Genomic DNA, 24973 nt, shown 5'->3' with positions numbered 1-24973 from the left:
GGCTCATGCTCATTCTTCTAGGGAGTACAGATGAGAGAAAGTGGGCATGGTGGTGCAGCCTGTGGTCTTCACGTGCTGGGAGGCTGGGGCTGGAGGATGGAAAGGTGGAGCCCATACTGGACCGTTTAGCAACTTACTGAGCCCCTGTCTCAAAAAATAAAAAAGGGTAGTTACATTGCTCAGTTCAAAGCCCTCAGGGTCAATCTCTAGTATCCCTCACTACCCCCCCCCACAAGAAAAAGTGACAGAGAAGAAAAATAAACATTATTTTCCCCTAGATTAGGTTTAGATAAATAGTATGTTAAATACATTTTGGGAAATTCTGAGGTAAGATGCTGGGGAGAGGAGTGCAGCTGGGTGTGGTGGTACATGCCTGTCATCCCAGCACTCAAGAGGCTGAGGCTGGAGGGTCCCTGCAAGTTTGAAGCCAGTTTAGGCTACATAATAAATTCAAGGCCATACTGAGCTACACCACCATCACTTTATAAAATTATTTTGGGACAATATTTTTCAAAGTCACTAAATTGCCTAAGCTGTCCTTGAATTTATGATCCTCTTGCCTCAGAGTGCTAGGACTACAGATACCCAGCACCCAGCAGGGAGTTACTGTTACACTTGTATAAAGCCAACTGGGTGTAGTGTTGTATACCTGTAACTCCTAGCACTTGGGAAGCTGAGGTGGGAGGGTTGCCTGGAGTTGGAGGCCAGCGTGGGCCACCTTGTAAGGTGATACCAGTCTAGTTTCAATCTTTGGCATATGGAAAGCCAGTTTTTCCAGCACCATTTATTAAAGAGGCTGCTTTCTTCCAGTGAAGGTGTTTGGCTCCTTTGTCAAAGATTTTGTGGCAGTATTTCTGGAATTGTTTCTGCATCTTCTAGTCTATCTGTTTCAATGCTCCTCAGGTCTGTTCTTTTGCCAGTACCATGCTGTTTTTACCACAGTAGCTTTGTGGTATAATTTCATGTCAGGAATTGTAATGCCCCTGCCTTACCTTTGTTGCCCAGAATTGTCTTTCCTATTGTAGGTCTCTCCAGGTTCCAAATGAATTTTACGTTGTTTTTTTCTAATTCTATAAGATAATGCTATTGGAATTTTGATTGAGATTGCATTAAATCTGTATAACAATTTTGGAAATATGGCCGTATTCACTATATTGGTTCTTCCTACCCAGGAACAGATGTCTTTGTATTTTCTTATATCCTCTTCAGTCTCTTTTTTTCAGTGTTGTGGTTCTCAATGTAGAGGTCTTTCGCTTCCTTTGTTAGGTCACTTCCTAGATATTTCATTTTTTTTTGGATACTATTGTTAAAGGGATTGTTACCCTAAATTCACTGTCAGTGAATCTGTTACTTGTGTACAAGAAGGCTATTTATTTTTGAGTGTTTATTTGTATCTAGCTATACTACTGAATTTGGTTATTAATTCTGAAAGTCTTTTGGTGGAGCTTTTGGGGTCTTCTATGTAGAACATCATGTCATCTGCAAATAATGATAATTTAACTTCCTTTCCTGTCCTTATTCCTCTTATTTTTTTGTCTTGTATAATTCTTCTGGCTAATGATTCCAGAACTATATTGAACAACAGTGGTGACAGTGGATACCCTTGTCTTGTTCCTGATTTTAGAGTGAAAACTTCCAGTTTTCTCCACTTAGTATGATGTTAGTTTTTGCTTTGTTATAGATGGCTTTTGTCAGACTGACATAAAGACCATTTGTATTAATTTTTGGTAGAGTTTTTCTTTTAATCATGAATGATTGTGACCTTGTCAAATACTTTCCTGCATCCATTTCGAGAATCATATGGTTTTTATCCTTGGTTCTGTTAATGTAGTGTATTACATTTGTTGATTTGGGTGTGTTGAACCATCCTTGCATCCTTGAGATAAATCCAACTTGGTCATGGTATATAACTTCCTTCATGATTTGCTGCATTCTTTTTGCCAGTATCTTATTGAGGATTTTTGTGTCTGTTTTTATTAGGGAGATTGTCCTGTAGTTCTCTTTTTTTGGTTGGATCCTTCTCTGGTTTTGGTGTCAGGGTAATGGTTGCTCCCTGGAATGAATTTGAGAATATTGCCTCCCTTTGAACTTTAGAGAGTTTGAGGAGTGCTGGCATTAGATCTTCTCTAAATTTCTTGTAGAATTCAGCAGTGAATCCATCAAGGCTTGGGCTTTTCTTTGTTGGTAGATTTTTAATTACATCTTTAATATCATTGGCTGGTAGTTGTTTATTTAGAATTTTTGTATCTTGGTTCAGTTTTGGTAATTCATATGGATCTAGGAATCTCCATTTCTTTTGTGTTTTCCATCTTAATAGAATACAGGTTCTTGAAGTAGGTATTGATGATTTTCTGGATATATGCAGGGTCTGTTTCAATTTCACCCTTTTGGTTTCTAATTGAATGGATTTAAGTCTTTTTTCCCCCCTTTTTTTGATAAGGCTAGATGTTTGTCACTTTTATTTAATCTTTCAAAGAGCCAACTCTTCAATTCATTGACTTTTTTGTCTTGTTTTTTAAATCTCCATTACATTAATTTCTGCTCTGATTTTTATAATTTCCTCCCTTGTATAAGCTTTAGGCTTGACTTGCTCTTCTTTTTTAGAATCTTGAGGTTCAACATTAGGTTGAACATAATTTATTTGAGTCCTCTCTGTTTTCCTGATATGAGTATTTACCACTATACTTTTCCCCTGTTGACTGCTTTCTCTGTATCCCATAAGTTCCAATATGTTGTATTGTCATTATCATTTAATTATAGAAATTGTCTGATTTCTTCTTTAATTTCATCTGTGACCCATTGGTTGTTTTGAAGGGTGTTATTAATTTCCATGTGTATATGAAGTTATTGTGGTTTCTTTTGCCATTGATTTCCAATTTCATTGAATTATGGTCTAAAAACATGCATGGGATAATTTCAGTTCCTTTGGATTTACTTAAGCATATTTTATGAGCTAGTATGTGGTCTATTTTTGAGACCATCCTATGCAGCTAAGAAGAATGTGTATTCTGATGTTGTGGGGTGGAACACTGTGAATGTCTGCTAGATCCATTTGTTTAAAAGTTTGGTTTAGTTCTGATATTTCATTGTTGAATGTTTTGTCTAGTTGATCTGTCTGTTCATGACTGGGATATTGAGGTCTCCCATTCCAACTGTATTAGTGCTTATATGATTTTTCATGTCTATTCATATTTGTTGGGTGCACTGTTATTTGATGCATATATATTTGATTGGTATCTCTCTTGGATTGTTCTTTTTACAAGTATATAGTGACCTTCTTTTCTTCTCTTAATCAATCTTGTCTTGAAATCCACTTTTGTCTGCAAATAGAAGAGCTATCCCTGCTTTTTTTCTGGGTTCCTGTCATGTGAAATATTGTTTTCCATCCTTTCACTTTTTGTCTGTGAATTTTTTTTCATTAAGTTTATTGGTACATTTAAGGTAAATAATACAGTTACATTCATCATTGAGATCTTGTACCTTTTCATGGTGTATCTTGGTTCTTATATTTTCCCCATTCCCCTGCCCTCCCTTCACCCCCTTCACCCTATGAATTTCTTTTTGATTTAAATTTGTTTCTTGTATGCAGCATTTTGTTGGATCTTGCTTCTTGATCCATTTTGTCAGTCTGTTTCCTTTGATTGGTAAATTGAGACCATTAGCATTGTTGGTTATAACATTTATGTCTTATCTTATCTCTGTCATGTCATTTTCTTGTTTTTGTCTTCTTTCCCCTTCTGTTTAATTTCTTGCCTTGCCTGGTGGATTCATTCTGTTGTGATTCATGGAGTTGCAATCCCTGTTGTCTCTTTCTACAATATCTTTCAGAACATGTTGTAGTGCTTGTTTGGTGTTCATGAATTTCTTCAAGTTTTTTTTTTCATGGAAATACTTTATATTTCCATCAATTTTATGACACAGTTTTGCGAGGTACATCAGTCTGAACTGAAGGTTGTTTTCCTGTAGGGCTTGAAATACTTCATTCCAAGTTCTCCTTGACTTGAGAGTTTGTGTTGGGAAGTCTGCTGTGATTCTGATGGGCTTCCTTTATAGGTGATTTATTTTCTCTAACACCTTTTAATAATTCTGTTTTTGTGTTGAGTTTCTAGAATTTTACTGTTATATATATATGCCTTGGGGAAGATTTTTTTTTTCAATTGTGGCTAATTGAAGTCCTATTTGCCTCACTTACCTGTATTTCAAATTCTTTTTTCCTGTTTGGGAAGTTTTCTGACATTACTTCTGTGTCCAGGTTTTTATGTCATTTGCACCATCCTGCTTTTTCATTGATTCCGATCAATCTTATTTTATTCTTCTTGGCATCATCCAGCAACTGCTGTATTGATTTTTCATGGTCACTTGATTTTTTAAGAAATCTTTCTTTTTGTGATTCCTAACCACAATAATATATTTGATATTCTGTTCTCACATTGGCTCATTCTGCTGTGGATAGTTTCAACAGAGTTTTTAATCTCCTGGATATTGAATCTATTTCATGGATTCCATTTCTTTCCTATGCTGGGGGCTTATTTTTTTCATCATGTTCCGGAACTCCTCTATTTTTTTTTTTTTTTATTCTGTATCTGCTCTATTATCACTAAGCATATCTTTCTTTCTGGACACCATCTCTGTCATCATCAGAGAAATTATTTCTGCTTTGATTTTTTTTTTCCACAGCCTTATTCAGCTATTTTATTACTTTAGCTCTTACCAGCTAAGAAGTCCAGGTGGGTGGCTTTCAGATTGTCCACTTCATTGCCTCCTAGGTTTCCCTTTGGTGAGTTGAAATTCTGGGGGTATTGCATTTTATTTAAGTGTCTTCTCCTTTTCTAATTTCTTTTTTAAGTTTAATTCCTCAGTTGGTGCTTATAAATTGTTTATGATGAGTAGCTTTATTGCCAGTATTCAGAAGTGTCTTTCAGGTATAGCTGGCTTTTGAGTTTTGAGTTTGTTGCATGATTGTACCTCTTTAATTTATTGGGGATGATAAATTTCTGCCTAGTTGATCCAGCTGCCAGTATTTTGGCACTGGCCTATAGGTGTTTTTTTGTTTTGTTTTTTAAAGACCCTTAGTCCATCTCAGTTTCAGTATCTGAGGAGGAGCAACCAGTTAGCACATTTTTGTCACCTTGGCTAAAGTAATACAATCAACAATAACAGCATCAAATAAGCCTAGAAAATGACAGACTGTGGCAACTATTAATTTGCTACCTCTAGCCACACGAACTAGATTGGTGGTTACATAACAAAATCTAGTATGAATCTAAAACTTGTATGAAATAAATAAGCCCTTAGTAAGGTGATTTTGTCCTTAGGGGAGAAGACTTAAAAGGAGTTGGGGGAAAAAACAAGTACAAGAAGAGGAAGAGATCAGAAGCAAGGCTGAAGGACAAACTTTAGGAAACTGGTGAAGATGCTGGGGGACCCACTTCCCTTCTTCTCATGCAGCTATATTCCAGTGTCAGAACAACAAATTTCAGAAAGGTTCTTTCTCTGCTGCTCACTATTCCACCATCTTTCTGCAAGTCAATTTTAAATTTTTACTTCATTTCATTTCCTTTTGTGTGTGTGTGTGTGTGGTACTGGGTATTGAACTCAGGGCTTTTCGTGTGCAAAGAATCGCTCTTTGAGCTACAGCCCCTGTCCCATGAGCTTAATTAAAAAAATATTACTGGCTTTATAAAATTACAAAAGTAGTATATGTAATTGAAAGAAATACATATAATACAGAAGTATTTAAGTACAAAAAAATGTGGAAGATCCTTTCACCAAACTTTATATACAGTGAAGTTTTGGTATCTTTTCAAATCTTTTTCTGTTGATGTACATAAAACATCTGTTTCACTGCTATTTTTGTTGCTTTGTTCTCAGTCACTTTCTTGTTGCTGGTATTAGATGCTCAACACCTACATCCTAAAGGAGAAGTGTTTTTTTTGTTTCAACAATTTTTTGTTTTTGTTTTTGTTTTTGACATGGCTTTTAGAGGAGTCAGTTCATTTTTGGTTGGCTGTAAGGCAAGAAGGGCATTGTGGAAGGATCTGTAGGAAGAAAGCTGCTCTCATCATGGCAACCAACAAGAAACAAGGAGTGTAGGGAGGAACTGGAGAGGGAGATATATCCTTCTAGGCCACACACCCAGTGATCTACCTCTTCCAATTAGGCTCCATCTTCAAATAGCAAGTAAGCTATAGTGCTCCCCTATGATCCAATCACCTTCTATCAGTCTGGACACCTGAGTTTTCTGAGAAGCATTCTAGGTCTAAACAATAACATCCCATCCCAGTCCCCAAACAACTCATGCCCAGCTCTTTATGCAAAATATATTTAGTCCATCTCTAAGAGTCACCAAAGTTTTAACAGTTCCAGCATTGCTGAAAAGTCTTAAGTACAACGTCTTCTATGAAACTCAAGGCTAACTTAGCTGTGAGCCCCTGTGAAAAATCTAAAATAAATTTTAACTCTTCCAACAAAGAACAGCACAGGATAGACATTCCCAAAAAGGAGAAATTGAGGGACATAAAGGAATGGAACCAAAGCAAGACTGAAACCCAGCAGGACAAACATTAAATCTTGTAATTCCATAGCCAACACCTGGAGCAAGTTGTGGTGAACTTTGAACTCCAAAGGCTGGTAGGTACTGCCCTCTAGTATTACTGGTTGCTTCTCTCTTGGGATGGCTCTGCTCACTCCTTGAAACTCTTTTCAGCAAATGATTCATATTTCTGGCATCTCCAGCCTTCTAGGGCTTTGATGACAAGCCTTTTAGAGAGGTTTCAGTGATAACAGCTAGCAAGCTGTGGCCTGTGTGCTGTAGGTTCTCCACTACTGTCCTAGGATCTCCACTGTACTTTTAGCTTTACCCTCAGCTTCACACACTGTCCTCTTAGGGACACACTATCAGGTCCTCCTCTGAAATCTGGTCCCCACAATTCTTGCATTCTTTATTCCTGTAAGACCACCATGTGGATGACATCAGGGTCTGCTACTAGTTTTAACAGTAGCCAGGCCATTTGTATCATACAGCTGCTTCTGAATGTTTGAATGACTGGATGGGTAACCAGTTCCTGGGTAGCCTTCTGGAGCAAGGGGTCCAGGGGTAAAACAAAGTTCAAAACAAAGCTTTACAATTTTGTACCTTTGAACTTGTTAAGGGTGAGATTTTGCTGATTCCTGAGATCCACTCAAGGCATCTTTCCATAATGACCTGGTGAAAGATCCTTGGCTTCTATTTAATGTTAATCTTTCTAGCAAACAAGCTTTCCTTGGCTACAAGTTTACAGGCTCCAACTTTATAAGTACTTTGTTTTTGGCCACAGTAAAAATTTTAAAGTTATTTAGTTGTTCTTTTTGGTTCTGATTCTCATGGTAAGTGTGGCTAAAAGCAGCCAGTAGTACCCATGGCACAACCTGAATGTTGGACTGCCTTGAAATTCCCTCTGCCAGATTAATTAGTATACTACTAATTTATTCTCAGCCTCAGGTCATGGGTAAAATGTAGAACCTTTTCTTCTGGGGTGAAACACACATGGTCTGGAGTCCAACTGCCAGTGGAGTCCTTATTCCCAACTGAAACCTTCTGAGCTAAGCCTTTACTGCCTACATTTCTATCAGTATTCTGACTAGAATCTCCCATCACACATGGCTCACAGCAGCCTAGATTTTAAGCCAGCATTTTCAAACTTTTCCAAATTCTTCCCACACACTAATTCCAAAGGCTTCTAATCATGTTGTCAAATAAACTCAAGGCAATTGACCATACTTCTTTGGTACCATAAATTATTTGCTGGGACAAGATACCAAACACCCACAACTTAAATGAGAACTTTGTTTTGGCTCATGGCTTTTAGAGGATTCTGTCCATAATTAGCTCACTCCAAGGCTGAAAGGGCATTGTGGAAGGATCTGGAGGAGGAAAGCTACTCACATCATGGCAGCCATGAAACAGAATAGGGAGGAACTGGGATATAGGCAAACCTTTCCAGGTTATGTCCCCAGTGCTTTCTTTTTTTCCATTACCTTCTCCTCCCTTCAGCCCTTCTTCCTTTACTTATTTATAAAAGCTTTGTTTCCATTTTTTCCTTCTTTCTTTTCTTGTCCCTTCTCCCCGCTCTCCTTGTGCTCCTCCTTTGAACATTTTCTTCCCATTTCCCAATATCTTATATGTTTTGGTCCTTATTTATATTTGTGGTTTCTCATACCAGATAATCAATGTGATAAACTTTTGTATGATTTATTTCACTTTAAGAGTATAATGACCATAAACTTAGAATGGGAATATTGAATTTTTAAAAACTGTTTCCCCATTGATGTTCATTGAAATTGCCTGTAGATTTTTCTTTTACAATTAACGCTTTAGTAATTACCCTTACCATATTTCAAAAATTGAGTTTATATGTTTATGAAGATACAATTTACTCAATTTTTGTATAGTTTATATACACATGCAAGAGACATTAATGCTTTTCTTTAAAAATTTTATTAGTACATGTTTGGAGAACTTAATGATTACATTCAAGGGACAGTAATTCTTATATATTGCAATCACCTGTAAGTGATTTTTCATCATGTCCTTGGACCCATAGGTAGCACTTTCAGTCAGTGAAAAATGTTGACTTGCAAGTATTTTGTTTGCATCTACTCATGTCCTGTCTGTCTGTGATCACTTGTGTTTAAATTCTTTTTAGAAGATTTATTTTAAAATTATCAGATGCCTAATTCACTTGCATGGGGCCACTTAAAATTACAAAAACATTTAAAGAAGAGAACACCTGTTATTCACTATGGGGTTACATTTCAGAGATATCACAAGCAAATGGCAGAACTTTATTATTTATTTATTTATTTAGTTACCGGGGATCGAACTTGGGTCCTTGCACTTGCAAGGCAGGTGACAGAACCACATTTATTTTTTTTTATTTAGTTACCGGGGATCGAACTTGGGTCCTTGCACTTGCAAGGCAGGTGACAGAACCACTGAGCTAAATCCCCAGCAGTTTGTTTTTTGTTTTTGTTTTTTTGTTTGTTTGTTTTTGTTTTGCTTTTTTGTCACCAGAGATCAAACTGGGGACCTTATGTTTCTGAGGCAGGGGGTGGAACCACTGAGCTAAATCCCTGGCTGGCAGAACTTTATAGTGGATGTAGAACTCTCTAACTTTTATCATATATAGAGAAAAATGACCTCTAAAAATGTCCTTCAGAAGGTTAATTTCATCTCTGAAGATCATTAACTTGAAAATTTCTACCAGGTTTTAATTAGCTTGTATTCATAGATGTTTATTTTGTCACTTGTAAGTTGTTGAGAGATGTTCTACAAGTTATGAAATTTATTGCACAGTGAACAAGATGTCAAATTCAGTGCTAAGTACTGGGAATATAGCAGTGTACTTAATTTTGCATGTACAGATAGACTATTTTAAGTTTTTACTAGTAAATTGTACCCACAGTTTGAATACTATGTCATTGTTTTGTACTTATGGTAGTGTTCTGACTGACAAGTCACAACTAGCCTGATGTGAAGTAGTAGTAGTCACTAGACTTGAATATAAAGTTGAATTTTCAGAGTAGGGTAGGTTAGGATGTTGGCCTAGGGTTGACATTTCTTGTTATAAGAAAGGAAGTTTTAAAAACAAAATTGTATCCTAAAAGAACAAAACAAGAGACAATAACTAAATTGAGTAAATTAAATTGAGTAAACTTTTTGTTTGTTGTTTTAACTTCCTAGTTTTTGTTTTTGTATTAATTTTTTGTTTGGCTACAGAATGGACTGTCATTTGTGATGCACTGATAACATTTATCGAATCTCTTAGTATTTTGAGAACAGTTAATGACATTAATGATTTAGCCAGCCAAATAACCAAGAGTGTTCTACTAACATGCTTAGATATTTTCTGTGAAATGGGTTATATTTCTCTCGTGATATTAAGATAATATATAAATAATTAAATAGACATTTCCTTTAGAAATTCTCCAAGACCTCATAAAAATAAGTCCCATTGTACTGTTCTAACTTAAAAGTCACAAGATTTTTGTAATTTAAAAGTTAATGACAGTCTCTTGTTTAGTTTTTTTCTTTCGGGATTTTGATTTTTTGAGACAGGGTCTTAATTTATAGTGCAGGCTGGCCTTGAACTCATGGCTGTCCTCCTGATACAGTCTCCCACTTGCTGGGATTACAAGATTGAGCCACTATGCCCAGTTTACAGTCTTGCTTTTAGTGCTAGCAAGTTGTTTTAAAATTACTTCTAGTAGTTTTATTTAATAATCTCAAAGTAGACATTTTATTAGGTTAAGGTGATATTGTGTTGTCTTTGCTTTGATGCTATATATTTTGTCTCCTTATACATTAGTATATATTTTTACTGTGTTTGTGGAGGAAAAGGAGTTTGTTTTTAAAATATATTCATTTCTTATTTATTCTTGGTTTTCTACTGCCCGGGCAAACATCTGATCCATAAAAAGTATGTTGTTGTTTCTCATAGTTTGTGCTACAATAGGTTAGACTATAAACCTATATTAACTTTAAATATCTAGAGCTAAATATCTGGAGTTAAATTGTCTGTGTGTATACTCATGTTCATATATAGAACCTTGAAAACAGATGATAGCCTGATTCTTTTTTTCTAAAAAGTCATTATTTATAAACTTGATGCATGTTTATAAGATTTACTTTGCATTGCCAGATCTGCAGTGAAAAATAAGATTCATGAACAAAGCATGCCAAATATGCAACTGCTGATCCATCACAATACTACAGGATTTAATGATATCAAAATTTAGCCTTAGATTTGGTGGTATTGGTGCATGCCTTTAATCCCAGCTCTCTAAGAGGCTTAAGCAGGTGCTTCACAGGTTTGAATTTAGCCTGGACAACTTAGTGATTTAGCAAGATCCTGTTTCAAAATAGAATAATAAAATGGGGGTGAGGCTATAGCTTAGTGTAAAGGTCCTGGGTTCAATTCCCAGTGCAACAACTACAAAAAAGAAAAAAAAAACTATTTGCCTTTTGTTATCTGAGCAACTGGCAACCAGAACTTTATATAAAGTTACCAAATGGCTGAGTATAGTGGTGCATACCTTTAAATCAAGGACCGAAAGATGCTGAGGCAGAAAGATTGCATATTCTAGCCCAGCCCCGGGCAACTTAGAGAGACCTTGTCTCCAAAAAATAAATTATAAAGGGCTGCGAATATAGCTCATTGTAAATGCCCTGGTTCATATCCCCAGTTCTGCTAAACAGAATAGATAGCTAGCTAATTAGCTAGCTAGATAGATAGACAGAATGATCTGCTAAATGGATAATGGATGGATGGATGGATGGATGGATGGATAGATAGATAGATAGATCTGCTAAATGGATAATGGATGGATAGATAGATAGATAGATCAACCATATGAATAGGAGTGCCAGACTTTTATCTACTACCCTCATAAAATAGTCAAAAGAAATTTAACACACAATAATGCAGAAATATCAAATATCTTGAATATAAAGGGTTGAAAACTGAATCTTTACACAAATACATAAGAAAAACTTTTGAACTTTGTAGCTAGTTTGCGCAGAAAGATGTGTTTCTGAGTTTCTTTTTTTTTTCCTCATTGAATTTATTGGTACAAGGTCTTGGTTCTCATTTTTTCCCCTTGTCCCTGCCCTCCAAAACTTGATGCATGTTTATAAGATTTACTTTGCATTGCCAGATCTGCAGTGAAAAATAAGATTCATGAACAAAGCATGCCAAATATGCAACTGCTGATCCATCACAATACTACAGGATTTAATGATATCAAAATTTAGCCTTAGATTTGGTGGTATTGGTGCATGCCTTTAATCCCAGCTCTCTAAGAGGCTTAAGCAGGTGCTTCACAGGTTTGAATTTAGCCTGGACAACTTAGTGATTTAGCAAGATCCTGTTTCAAAATAGAATAATAAAATGGGGGTGAGGCTATAGCTTAGTGTAAAGGTCCTGGGTTCAATTCCCAGTGCAACAACTACAAAAAAGAAAAAAAAAACTATTTGCCTTTTGTTATCTGAGCAACTGGCAACCAGAACTTTATATAAAGTTACCAAATGGCTGAGTATAGTGGTGCATACCTTTAAATCAAGGACCGAAAGATGCTGAGGCAGAAAGATTGCATATTCTAGCCCAGCCCCGGGCAACTTAGAGAGACCTTGTCTCCAAAAAATAAATTATAAAGGGCTGCGAATATAGCTCATTGTAAATGCCCTGGTTCATATCCCCAGTTCTGCTAAACAGAATAGATAGCTAGCTAATTAGCTAGCTAGATAGATAGACAGAATGATCTGCTAAATGGATAATGGATGGATGGATGGATGGATGGATGGATAGATAGATAGATCTGCTAAATGGATAATGGATGGATAGATAGATAGATAGATCAACCATATGAATAGGAGTGCCAGACTTTTATCTACTACCCTCATAAAATAGTCAAAAGAAATTTAACACACAATAATGCAGAAATATCAAATATCTTGAATATAAAGGGTTGAAAACTGAATCTTTACACAAATACATAAGAAAAACTTTTGAACTTTGTAGCTAGTTTGCGCAGAAAGATGTGTTTCTGAGTTTCTTTTTTTTTTCCTCATTGAATTTATTGGTACAAGGTCTTGGTTCTCATTTTTTCCCCTTGTCCCTGCCCTCCTTTCACACTCTCTTCCTCTCCCCATTTACAAACATTTTAAAAAGAAACTCAGACATTTTAAATGAAAAAATGGAAAAATGTCTGAGTTTCTTTTTAAAAATGCTTAAATAAATAAAAAATGCTTGAGCCAGGTGTGGTGGCACATATCTATACTCCCAGCACCCAGGAGGCTGAGGCAGGTGGATGCTATGAATTCTAGGCCCGCCTGGTTCACATAGTGAATTCAAAAGCAGCCTTAATTACAGAGTGAGACCCTGTCTTACAAAAAAATGTGCTTAAAAACTAGAATTTACATTAAACCAAACTTTGGTAAATAAGAAAGGTACTACTAAAGCATGACTGATTTAGATAAGGCAGTAATAGAACACATTAATTTGAGTCAGATTTTATAAAAGAATTAACATATACAGTACCAGTAAAAGCCATTGTTGTTACAAAAGTGTTTCTAAAATAGATCTTTTACTTAAAATTTTTTTATTAAGTATTACAAATGAGAAACAAGTGCTCAGTAAATAATCACAAAGCAGAAATCTATATAATAGCCACCAAGGTTAAGAAACAGAGCCGTGCATGTTCTCAAAAAAATAAAAACAAACAAACAAAAACCCCCAAGAAATGGAAAATTACTTACACTTCAGAAAACCCTTTGATGAGTTCCCTTCCAACTATTACAAACCTTTACCCAAAGATTGCCACAGTTGTAACTTCTTGCACTATAGCCTTTTCACCTTTTACGGAGAGAATCTGTAGTTCCTGTTGTTGGTAACATATTCCTTGTCTTTCTCAGTAAATCTCATTGGAGTTCTGTCATTTTTTATTAGAATTTTCAAAGAACTGATTCTTGCTCAGGTTATATTTCTCTGATGCTTTCATACAGATTTTTTTTGGGGGGGGGTTGAGACAGGGTCTCACTGTATAGTTGAGACTGACCCAGAACTCACTTTGTAGCCCAGGCTGGTCTCGAACTCACAGTGATCCTCCTGCCTCAGCCTCCCGAGTGCTGGGATTATAGGTGTGCACCACCACACTCGGCTCATACAGATTTTTAATGTTTTATCTAGCTAGTTTACTTGTCTTTGATGTGAGAAGAGTTTGTCTGAAATTACCTAATTCATCTATAGTGAAAACAAACATGTTAGATATGTTTACAGTTCGAAGCATGGGAAGGGCCCTGGCTTGGGGCTTATGTTCTCTTCATTTGATAGTGAAATATCAGTGAGCAACTATTATATCTATATATATATCTATATATATATCTATATATAGATATATATATTTTTTTTTTGGTACTGGGAATCAACAGATGCTACACTGCTGATCTACATTCCTGGTTTGTTTTGTTTTGTTTTTTGAGACAAAGTTTTGTTATGCAGTTCATCCTGGTCTTGAACACACTATGTATAGTCCAGGCTGGCCCCAAACTTGTGACGATCCTCCTGCTTCAGCCTCCTGAGTGCTGGGATTTCAGGCATGCATCACCACACTTGGTGCAACTATTTTATCTTGTGCATTATGCTAAATACTGAGATGTTGTGCTAAGTTTCTGCTCTTAAGTGATTATAGTCCAGTGGAGGAGCTAACTGGTTTAGGTACAGTTTTTTAATGTGCTATTAGATCGAGTTATAATATGTGTAGGAGGGTCCTTATCCTGGTTGATTAGCAAAGACTTTTGAGAGGATTAGTAAAGCAGGATTAGTAGGAAGAAGTTTAGTATAATGATTCAGTAGGTAGGTGGAATACTGAATAGAAGAAAAGTCCATAGTTGAGAGCATGTTGAATTTCTGGAATTACCTGTGTGACTGGATCAAAGGATATATGAAGGATGTGGAGGACAGGAAAAAGACTAGAGACCGGATCATAAAATCTTACTTCAGTATTGAGGATGGATGGAAAAGGGAGGGCAAAACTGAGAGACAAGTCAAATTAATGGAGTTTTACCATAGTGAAGGATTAGTTGGAGATGGAATAGAGACGGAATCTGATATGTTTAGGAGGAAAAACAATTTGATTGTGGAAAATGAAGAGAAAGAAGGAATAATTGGTTCAGTTCTGTTTTCTTAAGCACAAAACTCAACTAGGAGATGCAAGTGGTTGAAGTTAATAAGGGAGAAGAGAGAATTTGTGTAATGCAGCATATTTCTAATGTGAGATCTGTGAGGTAAAGGAAAGGATTCCTGAGCAGTTGCCTCGAAGGAGGGACAGGAGAGACTAGGGATACAGAATAGGCACAGATGGAGGTACGTGTGAGGCATGCATAACAGGATGTTGAGGGATTTTTCTCTCATTATTACTTCTCTTTTATCAAGTGGTGTATGCCTGGTCATCTTCTGAGAAGCTATGGAGGAAAGGTTGGATAGATTCTGGTAAAATCTTAGTCTATTTTCTGCTGCTATAACAATTACCTGAGGCTGGATAATGTATAAAGAACAGAAATTTATTTGGCTTGTTGTTCTGGAGGTTGGGAAGTTGAAGAGCATGGTTCACCAGCATCTAGCCAGGGCCTTTGTGCTGCACTGTCAAAGGTGGAGGAGGGAGGGGAAGAAAAGAAGGAAGGAGAGGAGGAAGTGTACACATACGAGAACAGTTTTACTTTGAACTTAATATTTTTTGTCAGAAACCCACTCCCATAATAATGGTAATCTTTTGCAAGGGCAGAGCTTTCATGACCTAATAACCACTTAAAGGCCCCACCTCACAAAATCATTGCACTGGGATTAGGTTTCTAGCACAAGAACTTTGGTGGGCACATTCAAATAATAACATGTATCATAGGGCCGGGGACTTAGCTCAGTGGTTCGGTGGCCTGCCTTGCAAACGCAAGGACCTGAGTTCAATCCCCGGCACCAAAAAAAAAAAAAAAACCACATGTATCATGGAGAAAATTTGAAATAGATGCTCTGGAAAATGCAAAACTGGGAAGAGTAAGGGAGTAAAAATGTCTTAGAGTGCTATGCAGCAATAAGGGCCCAGCTGAGACTGGAGACAGTACATCTATAACAACATCACAATGAAAAGTTTAATAATTTTTATGTAACCTGATTATAGGGAATATAGGCTGTTGGATTCATCAAGTCTGACTTCTAGGATAGATAAGACAGTAGAACAAAGAATTGAAAATAATGGGGAAAAATGGTACAAGTGATTTTTTAGAAGTAAAAGTAGGAAGAGACTGGTTAGATTGATGAAAATTGCAGGATGGGTAAAACCAAATTAAAGATAAAGGAGAGAGTGGGCCAAGAGACCAGTGATAAGTGAATATGTTGAAGATGGGGGGGGATGTTTACTTTCAGGGTTTTCCAGAAGACATGTTGGAGAAGCTTGGCCAAAGAAGGTAGCAGTAGGAAGCCACCAAGTATGACTTCCTTTCTGTGTTTAACAAGGATTGTTACTTCTCTTGAAATTTCCCTTTTTATTTGTGGGGAGGTTGACAGTACCACTGTAATTTTTCTCCTCCCTACGTTTTCTCAATGCCTTTTTTTTTAAGTTTGTCCTGCTATATTTTCTGACTTATCTATGCTGATTTCTTACCCAATGTGAGTTAATAAAACTCATCTCTGTTTTCTAAGCCAGTGTTCCCTAATCTTCATCTCTAGCCCAGGCATTTCTTTATTTATTTGTATTGTGCTGGGGCCCAGGTCTTCATGGTGCGTTAGGCAGGTCAAGTCCTCCACCAGTCCACCACTAAGCAACATCCTTGCCCTTGTGATGGTTAATTTTCTTTGTCAACTAGCTTGTGCTACTGGATGTCCAGATTACTGGTAAAACATTAATTTTTTGGTATGTCTATGGGGATGTTCTACAAAAGATTTTAATTTGTCTCTATAGCCCAGTGATAACAACCTTTTAGAGCTTTCGGTGATGCAAACAGCCTGCTGTGGCATATGTGCCATAGGTTTGTCACCACTGCTTGTAGACTGAGTGAAGGAGATCCACCCACACTGATGTGGGTAGGTATCATATAGTCTGTGGACACCTTACTAGAACAAAAAGGCAAAGGAAGAGCAAATTTGCTCTTGGCTTGAGCTGGGCATCCATTTCCTGCCCTCAAACAAGGACCTCACACAGGCATTTGAATACCAGTAGAATTTAACACAATTAGCTCACTTGGAGCGCCAGCTTGCACATGGTAGATTAACAGATTTCTCAGCCTTTATAGTTGAGTGAGGTAGTCTCTCATAAATACCTATCCTGTTTGTTCTGACTCTCTGGAGAACCCTGAGTGATACAATATCTATATTAAAAATTAGTGAAACTTGTAAAGATATTTGTAGCATTTTATTCATAATTGTTAAAGCTTGGAAGCAAGCAAGATGTCCTTGAGAAACTGAATAGATAAATAAATGGGTAAATAAACTGGTATGTCCAGACAGTAGACTATTATTCAACACTAAAAGGAGCATCAGACTATGAATAGACATGAAGAAACCTTACATGCATCTTACTCAGTGGAAGCAGCCAGTATGAAAAGACTACTTATGGTATGATTTCAACTCCATGATATTCTGGAAAAGCTAAACTGTAGAGACAGTAAAAGGACCAGTCTACCTAACCCAAATTTGTACACTTTTCTAAAAAAAAAAAAGAGAGAGAGAGGGTTTCAAATGTCACATGATATCATTGTCCTTGCTCAGAGTTTTGCTCGCCATTTCCATTTTTGACATTATTTTGGATTTTTGATTTTTTTATTCTGATTCTCAGAAAGTCGATTCATATAACCAGTAATTTTTTTGTAATGTTACGATGTTATTTGTTTGACCAAAGATCTAGTTATGGACATTTTATATAGTAATAGATAAATATATCTGCCATTGCTCAGCAGTCTTGTACATAATTTTTTTTTTTTTTTTTTTGAGATGGTCTCACTATGTAGTTGAGACTGACCTAGAACTCATTATGTAGCCCAGGCTGGTCTCGAACTCACAGCAATCCTCCTGCCTCAGCCTCTGGAGTGCTGGAATTACAGGAGTGTGTCATGATGCCTGGCATACTTTTGTCATCTTAAACTTACCTTTATTAAACAACATTTGCTACTTTTCAGTATTTCCTTATTGGGCAGCCAAAATTTTCATCATCTTTCATCAAAACTTTGGTGTCACTTGATTTCTTTCTCTTGTTTCTCTATCCAGTTACTTGCCAAGTCAGATATTTATTAGTATAGTGAATATTGTTTTTTTCAGTTTTGTTAATGTCAACCTTTTTCACAGTTGTCACTAAAATGGTTTATGCATTGCCTCTCAATTCTCACAAGTATGAAGTATTATCTGAAAGAAGTTAGCTTGTTTATAGTCACCAGTTGGTTAGTGGCATAAGGCTACAAATTTAGGTCCAGTGCTTTAACACTTTACTCTTTTATGTCATTAGTTTAAGATGTAAACATGTGGAAAGCTGAGTAGGATAGCAATATGATAAAATAAAACTAGAAAACACTCAAAGTTTTCCATTGTCTTCCCCAAATTACTACTATCTTTTTGAGAGTAGAGTGGTATAGTGGACAAAACCCCAAAGTTTTGTGTAGACATCTGCTTTGAGTCATAAAATGGTTTGTGGTTTTATATATACTAACTTAAACATAAAAATATTCCTCACAGTGCCTGGCACATGTAAATGCTCAATGCATTTAACTCCCATTATTACTGCAGAGTTTAGTGGATAGACATTTTTAGGGAAGGATTATTTGGCACTCCAATAAATAAAGGCAACTAAATGTATTATTTCATGAATTTAAGTATTTTTCATTTACTTATAAAACAATCGATGGAACTTATGTTCCAATATGTTAAAAATTGGTATGTGGAGCCAGGTGTGGTGGTGTGTGTATATTTCTAGAACTTGGGAGAATGAGGCAGGAGGAGTGCTGTGAGTTCAAGGCCAACCTAGCCTACATAGTAAGTTCAATATTAGTGAGACCGTTTCTCAAAAAACTAATAAAATTGGCACAGAGCACATTAAAATGTACATATTATTTCTTGCTAAAGTTTTCAAAGGATCAAAAATAATATTTAATTTAAACTTTAGTGAAGTTAGGCTATTTTTTGGTGGTGCTGGGGTTTGAACCCAGGTACCTCTGTTGCTTAAAAGTATCTACTAGTGAGCTACATGCTTAGATACCCAGCCCTTCAGCAAACTTTCTAAAGTGCCTTACCATATAGCATCAGATTCTGCTATTCAGTTTCAGCTTTTGTAAAATCTGATTCTTGTTCCTTTTTCCTGTTTCTCCAATGTAAACTCATTCCCATATTCCTGGTACAGACCACTCCATGATGAAAGAAGGACCTTGCAACAAAATATAAATCAAGTGTATTATAAAGCACACTTCCTGGTTCAACGCTCCCCCTTCCCCCAGTAAGCTACATCTCAAAAAATTTTGAGGCTCTTGCTGAATTGATGTTGCACAGGCTGGGCTCAAACTCATGATTCTTCTGGAGGGCTGGGATTTTAGTTACGTGTCACCAAGCCCAGCCTACCCTTTTTCTTTTTTAAATGTAAGATTTCCTAATGAGGAAGCAGTGCATTGATTTAATCTCATTGGAGACCAATACTTTATTGAATTTATCTGTATGATACAAGTTAACTTTTTTTTTTTTTTTTGTACCGGGGATCGAACTCGGGTCCTTGCACATGTGAGGCAGGCAGCAGAACCACTGAGCCAAATCCCTGGCCCACAGTTAGCATTTTAATTCTATCAGGTATATAGTATGTGATAAGGAATGGGAGAGTGAGTAGAAGTTAGCACTGAGTATAAAAGGACACATTATTTTTGACCTTGTAGCTTGTGAATTCTCATTCCATGTTTTTGGAATTTCTCTCTTCCTGACTTTTGGTGGTGAGCAAAACCTGCTAATAAGTTCTTGCTTTCTTAGCCTCCGTTTGCTAGCTAAGCAAATGTTTCAGTAGAGGAACTGAGGGGACTGGTATGGTGTGTCTTTGCAGATCAGGTCTTCTACACTTTACATTGTTAATAAGGTTCTTTGAAAATTGCTATCTACTAGATGTCTTTTCATAAATTTCCCACCAAATTAGCCACAGTAGGTTTTTCTTTAAAGCAAGAACTCAGACTGTAAAAATAATTTTTTAAAAATCTTGTATTACTACTACTACTTTAAGCAAACTGATCACAGGCAAATTGTTAGAATTTATACAAGCAATTTTAAAGTGTTTTGGCCATACTCTGTGAGTCATGTTATACACAGTAAATATTATAAATAATAATTCATTTTAGTATTTGCATTTAAAAATTTCAGTTTGCTTTGTGGACCATGTGCTGTTATGTATGCCTGAAGTACTTGAAATGCAAATCTGGGAAGGCTTTGCCATCTAAATGCTTGGCTGGATTAAGCGCCTGATGAGGATGGTTTTTCAGCAGGTTGGAGTAAGCATGCAGTCGGTGAGTGCTCAAAGTTTATTTTTAATATCCAGATGTTTAGATATTTTAAGAACTTTTCTGAGAAAATGTGCTATGTGACCATAATTTGAATTCAGTGTTTGTTTTGTTTTTGCTATTATGGTACCAGTGATAATTAGCTCTTTGTGTTTACTGTATATAATCAGTACTACCATAACAGCCATCCCCGATTGGCTTTCTGTGCTATTGCTTACAGTGCCCATTGCTTCTGCATAGATTGTGAATGTTTGATAGAACAACCCTCTTTACAGATAGGAAACCTGAAGTTCACAGTGTTTGACTGTCTTGACCAAAGCTACATGATTATTAAGTGGTAGAGCTATAATATGAACCCAATTTTGATTCCAAAATCCTTTTTAGTGTACTTTGCACCTTTTAAAATAGAAAGGGGACAAGATTAATGTTTATTGAAGACATAAATACTTTAACTCATTAATGTTCATAGATTCATGAAATAGGTACTGTCTTTAATTTGTAGATGAGAAAATGGAAGCCTAAAGGGGTTAATAATTTGATCAGCTTTGTATAATAGGCAATGGATTGGAGGAGACTGCTTTTAAAGCCAGGCTTTTATGCTGCCATAGGCTGCTTTCTCTTTATTGCCTTCAAGTTTACCTCAACATTTGTTTGAAGTTAAAACATACTTATGCTCAAATTTTCTTTGAATCTATTTATGTCCTTGAGCAAAAATATTTGTAAGTTAGAGAATATCGTATAGCTAATGTATTTCTTATTAATTTCAATACTTAATGTTGGAAAAGAAGTTACAGCAAATGTCTAATTTGTATTAGCAATGTAGTAATATAGTAATACTTAAGATTTATACCTATCTTTTCCTTTTGTGCTATGGAAGAGTAATGTGAATTCCAAGGAATTCCAAGGAAGGAAGAAGAGAACTGAAGAGAAGTCTTAATCTTTGGTTAGGGATTTTGAAAGTGTTAACGAGTTTTATCTTTTCTCTCTACCTCCCCTCTAATGCATGTGTTTTATTAAGAATTAATATTTTATGCTTTGGATTTAGGAATTTATACTTTGTTGGCTCATAGACTCCTTAAAAACTTGATTAGTGAAATGGACCTTCTAAGCAGAAGATAGTTACATATGCAAATAAATTTGCATGTTTTTTTCAGGGATTTATGAATCAAATTATATCACATTGTTTCTTAAGAAAAATACATTTACTTTACTTAGAATTAAATTTATAGTTCCCCCTGGTAAATATTTTTTCTTAAATAATATGGATTAGTTATTAACAATTGAATTGTCACATAAAACTTGAGTGCACTTACCCTTGATGAGATAGATGACGACTTCAGATTGTAGCCTCACATATCACTCTACTATAGTTTCACAGTGTCAGAAAAGACCAAGTTGCTTTTCTGTTGTCATCCTTCTTTTTGTTATCACTTTTAATAACAAACACTGTTACTAAATATTATGGACTGTCACTACTAGACACAGACATGCACACATTTACAACCAGAGACTCATTAAATTATTTATAAGCAGTTTTTATGTAGGTAAGGCATAATGTTTCTGTTTAGTTATTTCTTAGGAGAAGTGAATTATTTCCAATGAGATCAAATTGCCTAGTAATGATAGTTTTCTCCCTACCTTCTCTCCTATATGAAGACATATTAATGACAGTTTAGAGGAAGTCTACCCTTCCCCAAACCACTACTGATAAGACAAAGTTCAGCCACAAGGTAGGGTGGGAGATGCACTTGGCTCATGCACTTTCCCAGTGCACAGATGGTGACTTTTTGGTACCATCTGTTCACTCTTTCTTTATAGCCATTTATAATTTCTTTCCCTCCATGAGGGCTGAGCAGAAAAAAGTATCAAGACATAGTTTTAAAGAGTTCCTGAAGGTTAGCTGCTCTTTTCTCTCACTTTTTTTAATCATTCAATAAGGTTATGGCTCTTTCTAAATTTTCTGGTCCCTAGCTTATAGACCCTTGCTTCATATTTCTTGGTGCTAAGTACTGTACAATTCACACATAACAGAAGAACAACATTTTGTTGGTTTACTGTGTATGCTTGAAAAAATAATCTCAGTTTTTCTTATTCTTTTCCTTTCTTTAACTTTGTAGACAAAACCTTAATAGTCTACTTATTCCTTGTGATTAAAAGCCACTACTTTTATAGAAAGCACTGGGTATTCTTTGTTTTGATATTAGACAGATTGAAAGATAATAGTTGAAACTTAGCCCTACAGCATGCATAGTGAAAAACATTAAAATCTGGCAGAAGCATTAGTTCCTGACCTTGGCAAATCCTTTTAAAATTTTTCTTTATGCGCTTTTATCCTTTTCATCATCAGGCAGGATCTTTGTTTCCTGGAGAGAAGGGAAGATTTACTTTAGACCATGTAATTGTCACATTATGAAGTACAGAGTCATAGGAGAGTTTTGACTTCTGACTAAATAGAAGATTCAAAAGTGAAAAGACTAAGTGGTGTAGTTACCATTGCCCTGTGGATTTTCTTTAAAGATAAGACCTATTAAAATATATAAAGTAAAACATTTCTTTAAAAACTATGTTTTAGAACTATTTGCCCATGATCTATTTCTTCGGTGGGCCTGTTATGTCAACTTTGTAGAGCAGTCAGGCTTATTTTCCTCTAGTCAGGTGTTTTTTCCATCTCAGTCCTTGTATTATAAAGAGTGTGTTATAATCCTCTGTTGATAATTGGTGTGAATGATGTTTTGCTCTTTATTTTCAGAACAATTTTGTGTTAGCTGGGTGTGGTGGTGCACTCCTGTAATCCCAGCCCTCCGTGAGTGGGAGTGAGGCGGGAAGATCGCCATGAGTTTGAAGCCAGCCTGGATAGACTACACAATGAGTTCAAGGCCAGCTTGAACTACGTATCGAGACCCTGTCTTAAATAGACCAATAAACCAAACAGAATAACTTTGCCTTTAAACTTTTTTTGTTTGTTTTTGTTTTTGGCAATGGGGATTGAGCTGCAGGGTACTCAATGAGTGAGCTACATCGCTACCCCTTTAAATTTTTATTTAAAAACCCTTGCTAAGTGGCTCAGGCTAGCCTCGAATTTATAGTCCTTTGCCTCACATTTTTTTTTTTTCATTGAAGCTTCACCTTTTGACTAGCTGGGATTTCAGGCACAATACCCATTTATAATAATGATATTTTGATATTGATGTTTTCTTTGTGTGTGTGTGTGTGTGTGTGTGTGTGTGTGTGTGTGTGGACTAGGGATTGAACTCAAAGCCTTCTCACTAAGCTATAGTGCCCTTATATTTTATCTTGAGAAATGGTCTCATTGAGTCATTATGTTGCCAGGACTGGGCTCAAACTTTTTTTTTTTTTTGACTTTTTTTCTTTCCCCCTTCTGTCCAGGGTCTCACTATGTAGTTCATGCTGGCCCTGAGCTCACTATGTAGTCCAGGCTGGCCTCAAACTAACAGCGATCCTCCTGCCTCTGCCTACTGAGTGCAGGGATTACAGGTGTGCACCACCATGTCCGGTGGGCTCAAACTTTTAATCCACCTGCCTCAGCCTTCCAGAGCGTTGGGATTATAGGCATATGCCACCCTGGCTTTCTTTATATTGACCAGTTTTTAAGCCTATACCAAGTTTTTTGTTTGTTAGCATTGGGACTATGCATGTTACACAAGCACCGTACCACTGAGCTACGTCTCCCAACCCTCCTATATTTTATATTGAGAGAAGATCTTGCCAAGTTGCTCAGGCTGACCTCTTGTTTAGTCCTCTTGCTTCAGCCTATGTGTAGGTGGGATTTTAGGCATATGCCTCTACACCCAGCTGTACCATCCATTTTATTTATATTTCCAAAGGAACAATTATAGTTTCTTTTGATTACCAGTCAGTATAGATTATATAATACTTTATGGAACTCTCCTCTCTAAGAGTCAGTGAAATCTTGACCATATATGATGAAAATTATTTAAAAACTGAGGTAGATTGCCATGGGTATTTTACATAACCCCCATAAACCTCATTTTGATTTGTATTACTATCCCTAAGTTGGATTTGGTTGTTAAAATTTAAGAAATCAGGTTGTTTCTATGCTCATTTTATAAGCTGTGCATGCTTTTAGAATGGTTTGAAAGCCTGGTTCTGAAGGTCTATTTTGGATTAGGTATTTGAGTCACTGTTTACTATCACTGATTACTTGGTCAGATTGTTTTTATTAAGGTAATTCTGGTCTTTAAATTAGAATGGCTATGGAGTAACCTTAAAAAGGAGATAATGTCCATTGGTCAGAATCTATATGTAGCCAATTTGGTATTATTTAGTCCTTAGGATTTAGGTGTATATTAAAGTTTGATGAACTAAGTTTAATAGTCATGTTATTCTCATTCTTTTCTTTTAAAATTGCTTTTAATGGCCTACTACTCTTCTTTACCTCTTCTGTCCAGGCTTTCAGGTGTAGCAATCCAAACGGATAGTTTTTCTCTTTAAGGGAAGATCATATACTGGGGGAGAAATTTCAAGGTACAATTTGTAATGATTTAACATCATACATGTGTGTTTTTTGTTTGCTTTTTGCTCTGGGAGTTTTTGTTTTTTGCTTTAAGCATAGCATAATGTCCTGTATACATTATTTCATCAAGTTAATTTTGCTCATTAAGACTACCATTAGCTCATTTAATGCCTTTATGCAAATTAAAGATAAAACCATTGAAGAAAATGTAATGCTTGGAGAGCAGTGCAACTGGATTTCACCTCCACCCTGCTCTTGTGCAGCAAGTGACATGCATGGCACAAATTTACATTCCAAACTTTTTACTAATTTGGATTTGTTTTAGAAATTCTTTATAGCAAAAGTAGCTCATTAGAAAAAGTAAAGTTTGTACTTCAAGTACTCTCTAGTATTATTAAAAATTGCTATTTTATATTTTCATATAATGCAGAACATTA

The 24973-nt window shown here is 36.1% G+C and overlaps 1 protein-coding gene across 4 annotated transcripts in view; it reads left to right on the top strand.

The window, feature by feature from the left end:
- The window catches only part of Mtfr1 (mitochondrial fission regulator 1), a 55893-nt gene that overhangs the window by 1727 nt on the left and 29193 nt on the right, over window positions 1-24973 (top strand). For 3 of the 4 annotated variants that reach the window (XM_010611435.3, XM_010611438.3, XM_010611437.3), the window contains exon 2: window positions 19905-20047. In XM_010611435.3, the coding sequence (XP_010609737.1) occupies window positions 19982-20047 (66 nt within the window). In that variant the 5' untranslated portion in view covers window positions 19905-19981. Of the gene's footprint in view, window positions 1-19885; window positions 20048-24973 lie in introns of those variants that run through there. The other variant, XM_019205625.2, reaches the window with a different exon arrangement.

Source organism: Fukomys damarensis, unplaced genomic scaffold (genome assembly GCF_012274545.1).
Source record: "Fukomys damarensis isolate Sample0158 unplaced genomic scaffold, DMR_v1.0_HiC HiC_scaffold_5, whole genome shotgun sequence".
Classification (NCBI taxonomy): domain Eukaryota; kingdom Metazoa; phylum Chordata; class Mammalia; order Rodentia; family Bathyergidae; genus Fukomys; species Fukomys damarensis.
Note: the sequence above shows the minus strand (reverse complement) of the source record. Positions and strands in the feature narration are given on the sequence as shown.